This window comes from Lissotriton vulgaris, chromosome 2_1 (genome assembly GCF_964263255.1).
Source record: "Lissotriton vulgaris chromosome 2_1, aLisVul1.2, whole genome shotgun sequence".
In the NCBI taxonomy this organism is placed as follows: Eukaryota; Metazoa; Chordata; class Amphibia; order Caudata; family Salamandridae; genus Lissotriton; species Lissotriton vulgaris.
This window is the reverse complement of record NC_141687.1, coordinates 2,126,878,194-2,126,891,730: the sequence shown is the minus strand read 5'-3', so window position 1 is coordinate 2,126,891,730 and position 13,537 is coordinate 2,126,878,194. Positions and strand designations below refer to the sequence as shown.

Below are 13,537 nucleotides of genomic sequence, written 5' to 3'. Positions count from 1 at the left end.
AGGGTGACCATCAAACCCCTTCCATCTCAGGCACTCTGTGATTCCCTCAACTGCTTCTTCGTAGAAAAAATTAGCAAAGTCAAGACAAGTATCTCCTCCACACCCCCGACTACTCCCCTCACTGAGGCTACTCCCTTCACCAACCCTCACTCTCTGACTCAGTTCCCTCCCCTATTAGAAGATGTCTTCATTGCCTTGCTTCTCCGGGCTGCTTTCTCAGCCTGCCCCACCCCCCCTCTGGCCCTCCTGAACAGTTCTCTTCTGCGCGGTGAGGTCCCTAGCCAGTTTAAGAACGCGGAGGTAGTTCCCATTCTAAAGAAACCCACTGATGACCCTACGGTTATGGGCAACTTCCGTCCCATCTCCCTACTTCCCTACCTAAGCAAAGTGCTTGAGACGTATGTGACTAGTATCCTCAGTTCTTTCATTGAGGACTCCAACTTCTTGGACCCCCAGCAGGCCGGGTTCAGACCCGCCCATTCAACAGAGGCGGTCATTCTCTCTGTAATGGAGGAACTCCGTAGAGGCGCCGATTCTAACACCCACCAAGCCTTGATTCTTTTGGATCTGTCGGCGGCCTTCGACACGGTCGACCATACCATCTTGGTCGACCGTGTCAAAGAGGCTGGTATCGGAGGGACGGCCCTTGATTGGGTCCGCTCATACCTGACGAACCGCCACCAATCTGTCCGACTCTCCCATTTTTCGGCTGACAAGATGAAACTCACCTGCGGTGTGCCACAGGGTTCGTCTCTGTCCCCACTTCTTTTTAATCTGTACCTTACCCCCCTGATCCGCTCCCTCCGGGGAAGGAACGTCACTGCATTTAACTATGCAGATGACATTCAGCTCATTTTCAATCTTGACTCCTCGCAGGATGCGGCTCAGGATTTCCAGTCTACCCTCTGTCATATCAGCAATTGGATGGGCACTCACCATCTCAAACTCAATCCCGACAAGACGGAGCTTGTTCTCGTTGGAGGCCCATCCAACCCCTGGAACTCCACCTTCTGGCCCCCTGCCCTTGGTCGCTCCCCTTGCCCTGCTGACAAGGTAAAAAGCTTGGGGGTCTATATCTCTCAAGATCTTTCCATGCAACCTCAGGTCAGTGCTACAGTGTCTTCCTGCTTCCACCAGCTCAGAAAAATTCGTAAAATAGCCCATTTTCTGACCACCGAAGCTCTCACCCTGACGTTGCTGGCATTAGTCATCTCTCGGGTTGACTATGCCAACGCCTTGTACGCAGGTATCCCACAATACCAAATCAAAAGATTACAGCTGATACAGAATCAGGCAGCCCGCCTGATTTACCACCAACCAAAACATCATCACGTTCGTCCTCTACTTAAAGCCCTTCATTGGCTTCCTGTATCAGAGCGTTGTAAATTCAAACTAGGCTGTTTGACCCACAAATCCCTGGCCGGCATCGGCCCCTTCTTCATCTCGTCGCTCCTGCTCCCGTACGCCCCTTCTAGACCCCTCCGATCTTCCCACCATGCTCTCCTTCAGACGCCCAGGTTTAGGCGCAAAAAGCACGGTGGCCTCAGATTCTCTTTTTTGGCCCCCTCATTCTGGAACTCTCTCCCACTGGAACTCAGACTCTCCTCCTCCTACCTTCACTTTAGGTCTCTCTTAAAAACTCACCTCTTCCGCTGTGCTTACACATAAGCTACCTCCCCCTCCCTCCTCTGTCTCCTCTTGATTTAGTGAACAGCGCCAAGAAACCGTCTGGTGTATGTTGCGCTCTATAAATCCTTTTTACATTACATTACATTACATTACACATAATACACCGTTACATGTGGTTCCCTTGGGCAAAGGTTGCCTTGATTTTGCAGGCCTATTTCATTTGTTACGATCTGACAAAATGTTTTTAATAATTCTAGTTGGCTATTTTTCAAAATGGATTTTCTTTGTTTTTGTTCCTATTGCCAACAAGTTCTAAGTTATACAATTTTTGAGTAACATCTTTGATTGGGAAGGACCCCCCAGGGATCTGCTAATTGACAATGGTATCCACTTTGTCACTTCAAAAATGAACGTTGTTCATCAAGAAACACAATATTAGACATCTTAAAGCAGCACTATATTCTCCAACCTCTAATCTTTTGGTTGAGAGAGTAACCATGTTCTTGAAAGAAGGTGTACAACACGCTTTGGAAAGTGGGGTATCAGTTCATGTTTTCTTAAAACAAAATGTTTGGGCCTGTCATCTCACACCACACTCCACTACTGGTGCATATCCTTTATTTCTGTCCAGGAAATGGAAACCTAAGTCAGATGGGTGTCCTGATTGGTTAAAATACCTATTGCCAAAAGATGAATTTAGCTATTGTGACATTGCCAAGATGGTAAAACAGAGAGTTGAGGCTGCACAAGTGAAACTGAAATTATACTATGATGCCACTCATGGTGTGGCAAACAGGGCAATATTCCACAGGTCCTTACACTATAATCTGAAAACGTCATGGTCCTGTTAACCCATGAAGTTGTCAGATTACACATATGACTTAATCACTAGGGAACCTAATTAGTCAAAGATGTATTGTTTAGGGAACGATAGTTACAACGAGCTAACTAACAAACATAGCACTGGCTGTGCCTGCCAGTAAACAGCAGTGGTTCCCACGTTTCTTATGCTCTGGCTGTACGTTCCTGGGCCTACATCATGGGTACATGCAGAGCTCAGCTACACAGAGCCCTACAGGCCAAAAAGAACATATCTGTGTGATATGCTATTGTACACGCGAAGCGGAGGTACCAACATTTCTGTCGAGGGACATATTAAAGGCACGCCATGGAACTAGAAACAAGTAATTGAGAGGAAAAATAAAGACAACCTCTGTTAAGAAATGGGTAGGCTTAAAGCCCGCTGTAAGTTCTTGGGAATATGTCATTTTCAACCATACAACTGCAGCATCAGTTAGGCACACCGGTTTGCATCAGCATCTGGAACCAAATCAGTTTTGGCCAAATCAGATCATTACTGTACACCCTGAAAAAGGCACCCATATTTTTCTTAAGGTTCCTTGGGAATGGTAGCCTTTTTAACTCCAATATGTCTGGTCATGGTACAGACGAAAGCAAGTAAACTTATATTTGCAAAAATAATCCTACAAATACATCCAAATAGAATATAAATTATCTAACTGCATTCCACATCCATAAATCGCTCAGTTTTAATAAAGTGTGTTTCATGAAGGACTTAGTAGGAACCATAATATGTAACCACTGTATTTTTATTGGGATGTATCAGCACTTATTGGTAATGAAGCCATAAAAATATGTTGATAACTATATTTAAGAGGTGAAGCTGGTGAAAAGAATGCATAGGGTTTGACCAATGGGCGCAAATAAAGGGCCCATCCACACTTGCATGGCCACTGCGGGTTCAGTCTGGCGAAGCCTTTCCACAGCCTCGTTTTCAGAAACCTTGTAGAAGGGGGGAAAAAAACACCAATAAACATCACTATTCAACACAGCTAATCCAGGCCCTGCCAGAGCGCGAGGGTCTGGTGTAATTATCCCCAAGGCGCTGTCTTTCCTTAATGGAAGAGTGTTATTTACATCCACCTATCCTTCACAGTGGGCCTCTGGAGATAGGGCCAAGGATGCCTGGCGAGGCAGTGGAAAAAATATGAAGAAGTAGGACAATTCCGCTGCGGAGCACCTCAGAATGCCAATTGACGGCAAATCTCCCTGGCTCCCAAGGAGCAGCGTGCGTGGGCTTCAGGAGCGAAGGCACCTCGTCGCAGGCTGCCTGCGGTTTTATTAATAACCTTTATCTGTTTACATGCAAGTAAAACAAGCTGCATCTAGGTCAGCTCACCAGACGATACAAGTGCCGACGGGTTGTGTTAAGACACCCCCGTCTGTTGTCATTTTTAATGCTGATGGAACACGCAAGAAGAGCGCACGCCGCGAACGCTGTGGAATATTTCATGCGCGCGAGTCCCCGGAGCGGTCTGCAGAGGCCGTTTGTGGAAGACATGCTGAAACAAGAGGAGTCAGAGTTATATGTGTGATGAGGGGCGGCATTCAATGAGAGGAGAAAGAGTGATTGCCTGCAGCCCTTTGCAGAGGCCAGGCGGGGCAAAGGGGGTAGGGAGGCCAACAACTGCGTCAGCCAAACATTAATTTCTTTTTACAGAGGTTGTCAACCGATCTATAATTGAAAGGTAAAATCAATGTGTTTATAATATATTGGGTACAAAATATTTTAATTAAATTACAGATCACACTTGGCCAGCTTCTGCCTGCGAATCTCCATTTCTCATTATGGGTGGCGCGTGAGCTTAAAATTGGAGCGGCATGGTTCCAGTTGGTGCATAATGCAATTCTATTCTGAAAACTCTGATCAAAGAGTTGTAAATAAAAGCAGGAAACCGACACCGTCATCATCTTAGGTAGTCCAGAGATAAAAAAAAATTGCCCAATTGCAAGACAAAATCCTAGAGGTGTATATAATCCAAGAACTCGTTGCCGATATATTGATTGATGCGATCCCGCGTTTGTGCTGGAAACAAAATACTTTTCTAATGTATGTAAAACATTTTTTGTTCTGGAAGGAGAAGAAGGGATACAGCTCCTCCGGAACAACAAGCATTCGCCATTGCGGGAAGGCAGGGGGCGGCATCTGTTTTTACTCAGCCCTGTGTTTATTTTTGCATGGCCCTTTCACTTAAAGTGAAAGTGAAAGCGCCATGCAAGAATGAACACGGGGCTGAGTGAAAACAGATGGCTCCCATAAAGATAAGAAATTGCTTTGCGACAGCAGCAAAGCAGACGACCCTGTCCGGATTATCCGGATGAAAAAGCGAAAGGGTGTCAAAAAAAAAAAACTCGTTTCCAATGGCAGGCCACCGTTTAGCAAGTCCCCTTCTCAAATCTATTCTCTCACTATAGGTCTCACCGAGTGCGCAACCCATGTGCTGCAACGCTAGGCGAGACCTAAAGGGGGGAATCTGTATTCTCTGAAGCAATTCAGATTGAGAAAGTCTCCAAAGGTGCTGTTTGCTCGTAAGGTAAAGGGTGGAGGAGCAAAAGAGATCTAGTTAAACTGGCACCTGGGAAAACATGTGACATTTTTAAGCACAAACAATTGGAAAGTGTAAGATTGTTTAACTAGAAAGATGATGAGTCTTCTTCCGACATGGTGCAACATGGTGCAACCAATAAACTCCTCAAGTAATACCAATGTTGATGTTGAAGGAGCAATTTCTAGTGATGTGAAACACATCGGTGTCTCAACAGAGTTTATTAATGATTCTACTTCTGTTGTACCTGATTTTAGAGTGCAGATTCAACCCAGATCTGGACAAAAAGTTTTCATGCTGGCCAGATTGAAAGGTTTTTATGTACATTAAATTGTATCTTTAATTTTAATTATAAAAGGGAAGATGATGAAGTATTTGAGCTAAACATCAACCGTGAGAGGAAACATTGGGACACTGGGTGTGTGTAATAAAAGTCTTCGTCCTTGGCCATATCAAATCTGAGGTTTTGGTGCCTACCCTCATCCCTGAGAGTCCCTCTCGCTCTCACACACTTCCTCACCTTTAAATATCCCTCTGTAGTATGCGATTCTTCCCCTTTAGTATGTTAGGTGATCCCGAGCATGATCACGCACATGTTGGTATTACATTTATATGTGGAGTGTAATCATGAGTGTGATCACACATACTGTTTACTTTTGGATCTAATATTATTATGTTGAGCTCATGGCCGGATCCCTATTCCATCGTATCACCAACCGTGTTTTCAGGTATGGTTGGGATTTCATAGAGAACAGGCCAGCAGGCATTTGGCTCCGGCTTTAATTGGAATAAACCTTTAACACTTACCTCATTCGACTGTCTCCTGAATCTTCATTACTGCTCAACACCCTCTCGCTCTCCTACACACACCCAGCACCAACCCCTGCCGGCCTGACATAGAAGTTTGTGGTAAAACTGAATGTGCAGAGTACTGCATGCACAATGTTTGTGTGTATACATGACTGCGTGTGTGTTTGCTTGTGCTGCTTGGCAGCCCTTCTACTGCCAGATTCAGCAGTATGAGCACAGCACAGCAGGCTTCTAACCTCCCCCACCTATGATCTGCCCCAAGCACCCACATTTATAAGTTAATAACTGAGACATTACTTAAAAGAAAATGTGATCACATATTGTAAAATATAAAAAAGTATTGCCATGGGCTTTGGTTCTTTTCCATTTGAAGCCTATACTGTTTTCGAATCCATCTTGGTGACCAAAGAAGTAATTCACAGTTCCAGCTACTTGTCATCTTACCTGATTCCAGCTCCCAGCAAACCACTCCACTTTGCCTTGACATGGCCCATTGTCACACGCCATGGTGCCTGAAGGTCTGTTGTTGCCGCAGCCTTCCAGTGGCAAGCTGCTGATATGATTGGTCATGCAAACAACAGTTCGGGTTCGGACGCCTTCCCCACATTCCGCAGAACACTGCAAAAGATACACAGACGACATTAGCCTTCCCCAAGTCTAAACCTGAATGTTCGACTTTGGATGAAAGGTGGAACTTGAAAGGCAGTTCGGAACCAGGATTGAAAGAGGGAACTGCATGCACAACGGGGAAGGTGAGTGATGACAACAATCAGAAATAGAAGGATCATTGCCTTCAATTTTAGGGGGGGGGGGGGTGAGCACTGCAGTGACTCTTTTTGTGCTGAGGGTGCAAGGTTTCTGACACTAAGGAGTTAGGTCCTTTTTGTACCTAAACTTCTTTGAATATAACGAAATAAAAAGCAAAAAGGTATTAAGTAAATATACCAAACAGACCATATAGCAATACTGGTTTGTTTTCCTCAATTGGGAGGTGTCAAGTAAGGTGAAGTTGGCAATTTTTTTGTACACACGAGGGGGCAAGGTTGGCACATAGCCTTATTGCCGTTGCCTGTGCGGCAATAATGGTCGCAAATTACCCGCTACAACTTTATGCATTTTATCCAGGGCCATAATTCCATGTGCGGGCAATAAGGCTTATGTCCATTCATCGAAATACAGCAACATGTAGGAAACCTTAGCAACATATGCGCATGACAAAAAGGATTCATCGACTGCAACTAAAACACGTCATTAATGAGTTGTTAGATTATGCGCTCACTATCACATTTTGTATCCATCTCAAATGGCAGCACACAACAGTCCTTTATTTTGTTCATCTTTTCTTTTATCTAGCTCGCGGACATTCAATAGACACCAGAAGGTTGAAAACTGACTTGGTTTTGTGATGATTTAAATCTGTGATCTCCAGTGCGTGTTTAATTCTGAGCTGTCTTCACTACTTCGTAAATTCAGTGACATTTTGAAATGTATTTACAATCGAGTGCATAGCCAATACTCTGCTGTGAAATTTAATTTCAGTTTAGCTTCTGCTAGGCCATTAAAATTGTTTCCAGAAATGAGTACTATTCATTGCATTTCTCTTATCAAGTAACATTCGAAGCCAGACAGTTAGACTGCACTTCAAAAGTGGGGCTCACACTGTCTTTTAAAAAGCATGTCTATTTACTCAAAGTCATGCATTAGCTTGGCAGCATATGTAGACACAGCAATCTAATAGATATGGATTTTTTTAAAGGAGAGTCAACCACTTCTGTAGCTCGGGGATGGTCCTAGACCAGAAGCTTCTAATGAGTTGTTCCTATGACATAGCATTATGGTCAATATCAGCCATAATCTCTGCTTGGAACTCCCAGTTCTCTGATCAGGTGGTAAATGTATGCGAGAGGAGTGGACAACTCTGGGGGAGGAGGAAGGAAGACGTTTCCTGGGTGAGGGGGGAGCATTACATGTTTGCCCCTGCTTTGGACGAGCGATGGATGGGAACTGAAGAATCTGTCCAGGGTGGAATTCAGCTTTCTCAAAGCAATTTTACCAGCACCAGCCCTATTTTCCGGCTGATAAAATCAATCCTGGTGTTCCCACACCCAGGAAAGCTGGGTTCGGGAATGCCAACCAGTTAATAATTTTGCAAAGCCAAATTCCATCCATTAATTCGACACCCCACACAATTCGTAATCAGGTTCTTCATACACAAATGTTACCATTTTATGTCCATAATCTCCACCAGTGGCTTATCCATAAAAAAACAGCAAAATGAATTGTTTTGTGTACATTTGAATTAGTCATGTTTGCTTGAAGCTATAGATTTCATGTGTAACATCAGTAGGCTTGTTCCTTTCCTCCTGTACATAAACAAACCATGGCATTTTGCTTTTTCTATGTGTGCTGCACACGCAGCACCCATGGAAAAAGCAAAAACGAGGAGAAACAATGCATTTCTCCACGTTTGGGCACCTTAAGACCAGGGTTTACCTGGTTTTAAAATTGGCACTGACTCTCATATACGCCACACTTGTACATGTGGGCAGCGTCAAATAGAATGGTTGTTGGGGTGGAACACCCACGACAACACCCACGGCATGGCCTTTTCACACTAAACATAGCGTGAAAGGGTGCATTATGTACAAGGCAGCGTTAAGCCAGGTTAAGTGGCTTAACGCTGCCTTGTGCATAAGGCAAGGCCCCTATCGCCACGGGAAAGTCCCAAAAAGTGACATTCCTGTGGCGATAGGGGCTTGTACATATGCCCCTGTTGTGTAACGTTGGTCCAACAATCAACCTCAACTCTCTGCACTAGCTTAGTCTAGGCCTGACTTAAGGAAAGTACTAAGACACTGAAGTGGGAGACTGTGTGACAGAGTTTTAACAGTTGTAAGAAAGATGGAATGCCCACCAAGAAATATTGGGTATAAAATAAACTGACATATTTAAATATGATAAGAACCAAACAATGTAATCATAAAAATCAACAAAGCAACAAACTTTTATTCGCAAATAACGTTGCAGCACTGGGTTTCCACATCATATACACCATGTATAAAGTTTGCTGTCACTATCTGACTGCATATGCTGTGCTGTTTCCAATTTTTTGAGCATACAGAGGCTGATGATCCCCAGCGAAAACAGTTACTCTTTAATGCTGTTTGCGGTCATTATGAAAATTACATCAAGCAGAAAACATGACTGTAGTCTGCTTTGGGCAAGAAATTACGAACATAGTAAAATCGAATGTGGTGTCCTAGTGCTCACAGTTAATTATGGGACCAAGAAACCTTGGTTTTTCTCCTGGTTTAATGTTAAGGTTTGCCAGTACTCTCTCTTGGGGACCCAAACATGATATTGCCATTTGGAAGGTCCATGTTTGACCTCTTTGTATTCCTTTTTAGGTCTCGCCTACGCAGCGTGCATGCGCTGCATAGGAAAAAGATCTTATGTAATCAGCACAGCTTTGCAGGCAGAAACGCGCACGTGTTGCATTGCTTTCAATGTCAACGTGTGCACGTTTGGCGATTCCCTTGCGGGAGCGAGCTTTGGCACCATGTGTTAGCAATTATCGCTCCTGGCACTGCTCGCTCCCACAAGGAAACCGCTTTCCCTTTTGCCGCCACTAGTTTTTTTTACTATTCGCGCAAGGAAATGACTGTTTGATCTTCCGTACAATTAACAAAAAACACAAAAATCTACCAAAAACTTCCATACAATTCAAAACTAAATAGCGATTGCATGTCAACGTTATATTCAGAAGTTATGTTTTACAAGAATACCGCCATTTGTCACTGGAGTGATGCTACATGGCTCGTTAACGTGACATGCTCTCAGGTGTCAGGTGCCAGGAGGATGGCACCAACCACAAATTGCAATTTACCGTGGCATTGTACCATGTGCATTCCCGCGAGTCCCTTACCCTCATGCCACAGGATGCTTTTTTTCTGGGCACAGCCCCCCAGGCACCCGTACCACAAATTTCCACAACTCTCTGTACCTCTTTCATATGATCATATTCCTGGTAGAAGGCACGCTCCCTTCACTCCTTCCCGTGCCATTGAGTGTTTCACGCTGGTGTACATGTCACAGTGATGGTGGTTTTCTAGCAAGGTGCCCCATGCATTCTGAGAATCGCTGGTGCCGCTGTCATGGTGGGAGGGAGGGATTCGAGCCGATGAGGGGGGAGTGGCACTGAATGGGCGATGCTGCCAGGGCCTGCTTTAAGAGTGGCATTACAAATCTGTTCACTCCAGCTCCAGACAGGAGTAGTGGGAACAGAATGTGCGCAGGCTGGAACGGGAACTGTGGAAGGCTTTCTTTTTCTACAGTGCAATATTTAATCACAATGCAGCCATCAAGGAACTGGCTCGTCCTGTGCGCCGACATCGGGGAGTCGGGCGGCACCATGTGCACAGAAATAGTTCACAAACCGCTACATTTCCGATGTGACCCCTGCCATATATTGAGTTCTGAAGGACTTCAGACTTAACTGCAGGAGAAGGTAGCAGCATAGGTGGGCAAGCCAGAGATTTGAGGAGAAGAGCCGGGCCACAACCGATCAGGAACCCAGTTTGGCTCTAAGAGCCAAAACACGAGCCAGGTCAGCAACAAAATTGCAATAGCATATTCTGTCTCTCTCCCTCCATCACGCTATCTGCTATGTCTTTCTCTTTCTCCTTCTCTTGAGATATATCTGTTTCTCTTACCGTTTCTTTTTCTCTTTTCTCTGTTTCTTTCTGGACCCACTTTCTTTCTTTCTTCGCTACCTTGTTTCTCCTCCATTTCGGCCTTTATCTCTTTCGGAAGTCATTTACTCTATTTTCCTCCGACTTTCTAAGCTCCGCTACCTCTCTGTTATTCCCTGCCTTTCTTCCCATCTTTCTGTCTGTCTTTCTTGCTCTTACTTTCTCTCTCACTCCTAAAACCTCGATAATGCGCCCCTTCCTTCCTTTCTATCTCCCTTCCTCTACCTACTATCACATCACTCTCTAAAATCCCTGGGGCTGCGGAGGTGCTGGTCAGTGTTACGTGCCTGTGCCACTCTGACTGTGAAAGTGGAAGTAGACGGCAGTAGTGACCAGGCCCTATGCTACATCCAGGGAGGCTAGGAGAATGATGTGCTAGTGCACGCAGGGCTGCAGGGGAGGCATAGTGACAACTTTGCAGCCCTGTTTGCGTTTGGCTCACTTTTGGCTCATCATGACTCCCATACAACCCCGAGCCAAGCCAGAGCCCGACTTATGGTTCATGTTGGTTTATGCCACTGGCAGACACTGGTGCCCTAGTTTCTGTGCACGAGCACATCAGCCATGGATGCATGTCCGATTAAAAACAGAAAAATGCCACACCCTGTCAATCATGCATCATGAAAATACTTTGAAAAGGTTTTTGTTGGGTTGCTCTACTGTGTTCACTCATGTTAATCTGTGCAATGTTGCTGCTTTGAGGTCATTCGGTTTACTGTAGACAAAATACACTGGCAATAATTATTGTTTCCGCACACACATAATCCCCAGTGCAGGTGTGCACGAGGGCCGGGGCTGTGGCCGAAAAGCTGGCTGCGCTAAGGTTCAGCACGCCTTCCTCTGCAGATTGACACACCCTCGTCACTTCCTGCTCTGTCCTGCTCGGTGGCTCCGACCATGCTCTGCTGTTTAATTCCCTGCTTGAAATACCTGCTCACCAGCAGCAAATGGTTTCTGCTGAAAAAAACCTGCTAGTACTTATGTTTTATGGCGCCACATGCCTGGGGGTCACACCATAGAACTTGTTATTGATACCTGACGATGTCACTGGACACCAGAGCACCACTTCTTTGTTTTTTTTAGTTTTGACATAAACACTCCAATGTACAAAACAAGCAATGGAATAGCGAATAGGTCTCGCCTTTGGGACCTTATAAGTGCTTAGTTATCCAGCACAATATCCTTGGTGCAACAACATCAAGTGTTGCATGGCTAAACACATATACTGCCACCCGTCAGGACCTGGATAGAGAGATTAAAAAAAGTTACTCCTCAACTACAAGCCATGGAAAATATATAAAAATCTCATCAGTTCTAGAATGCATCACTGGACTGCCTAAGGCGCATATGCCTGCAGTCTGGGAATACTTTGAATTGCCATGGCATAGAACTCCTGTATGGCCTAAAAAGGCTATTCATGACCGAAGTAGTCCAGGTATTCACATAGACCTCTTGCTAAAGGGTCTGTTTAATAGTAAATGGACCGAGCATCTCACAATATGATATATTCTTAAATAGGGTGCTACCCAATCCGGTGGTGTCAACTGATGCAACAAACAATGGGTGCAATGACAAGGTGGCAGGATACACCTAATTCGAGACTCTTAGGAGCTCCAAAGGAGTCAGCACTTAGATTTTCCATAGCCATTAAGATATTGTTTCACCCCCCTGTCAAGTAGTGAATCCAGACTGCAGTCCCAAAGGACGGTCTTTTACGTGCCACTGACTACATTTGTTCCTATCAATTTGGCTATTCCCAACCTGAGGTATACATTCCATATATACCATCTGCCGCTCCTAATTTTACAACTTAATCAACTTTCAAAGAGAATAGTTGCCCTAGATTGAGAACACATGTCACAGAGATCATAAACTGCAACACAGCACCCCTAAAGAAAGGGAAATGGTTGTATTCTATTGATGTGCGTCTTTCAAATCTTCAATGCCAAAAGTTTGATAAACCATGAGAGCATCAAGGGCCATAATGTTGGCACCACACAAGTTTATTGAACCAATCTGAACATCTAAAAAAAATTGAGGGAAGGAGAAATATGGAACATATTGCAAAACCTTACCCATAGAACCTCCAGAGAACGAGTACATCATTACTGCTCTAATATTGTGAATTTATTTGACTTGCGTTATATATAGAGCTTCACGAGAACAAGCACTGGCAGCAATGACAGGCTTGTCAAGAGCACAGCACGAAAGTGCACATTAAATTCGAGAGAGCCAAAACTGGGATGCCATAATTTACTCGCAATGGTTGGCGATTTTATATGATCTTTAATAACTGAAAACAGAATTAACTCCAGTTTTAGTTCACATAGTGTCATATTTTCTTTTCAAAACAAGTTCCCGTGTGGGTATAACACAGCCATCAATGGCAGAAAGATAGGGAGTATTTACATACCTGATTACATTGACGGGGGATTTCATACATTTCGTAATTTAAATAGACATACTCACTTTTACAGTGCTAGATAACGTTATATCTAAGACATAGAAAGCATAAACACAAGACTCATTGACCCAAAGAGCTGATATTAGCAACATGTATTGTATTGTTTTGTATTTATTATTTGTATCGCGCAACTGTCACCCTACGGGTATCCTGGCGCCCAAACAGGAAGTAGTCAGATGGACAACAATACACTGGCTGTCATGACATGTAAAACAGCCGCCAGTTCTATTAAATGGAGTCAAGGGGATTAAACTTTGGCAAACAGCCATGTTTTCAGACTCTTTCTAAATCCAAGCAGGGTGTCAATTTGCCTGATGTTCTGGGGAAGCTCGTTCCACATCCTAGATGTGGATGTGCAGAAGGCTCTGCCTCCCATCCTCGATCTCCTTATCCTGGTGGTTGCTGTTAACCAAGGCTAGAGGAACGCAGGGAACTGGTAGGCTTATACCAGTTGAGCCTTTCCTATAAAGGAATAG

General features: G+C 44.4%; 1 protein-coding gene across 2 annotated transcripts in view; it reads right to left on the bottom strand.

Annotated features, from left to right (window-relative positions):
• The window catches only part of THSD4 (thrombospondin type 1 domain containing 4), a 2,294,989-nt gene that overhangs the window by 76,193 nt on the left and 2,205,259 nt on the right, over positions 1–13,537 (bottom strand). For both annotated transcript variants that reach the window (XM_086958405.1, XM_086958406.1), the window contains one exon: positions 6,291–6,464. In XM_086958405.1, the coding sequence (XP_086814531.1) occupies positions 6,291–6,464 (174 nt within the window). The remainder of the gene's footprint in view (positions 1–6,290; positions 6,465–13,537) is intronic.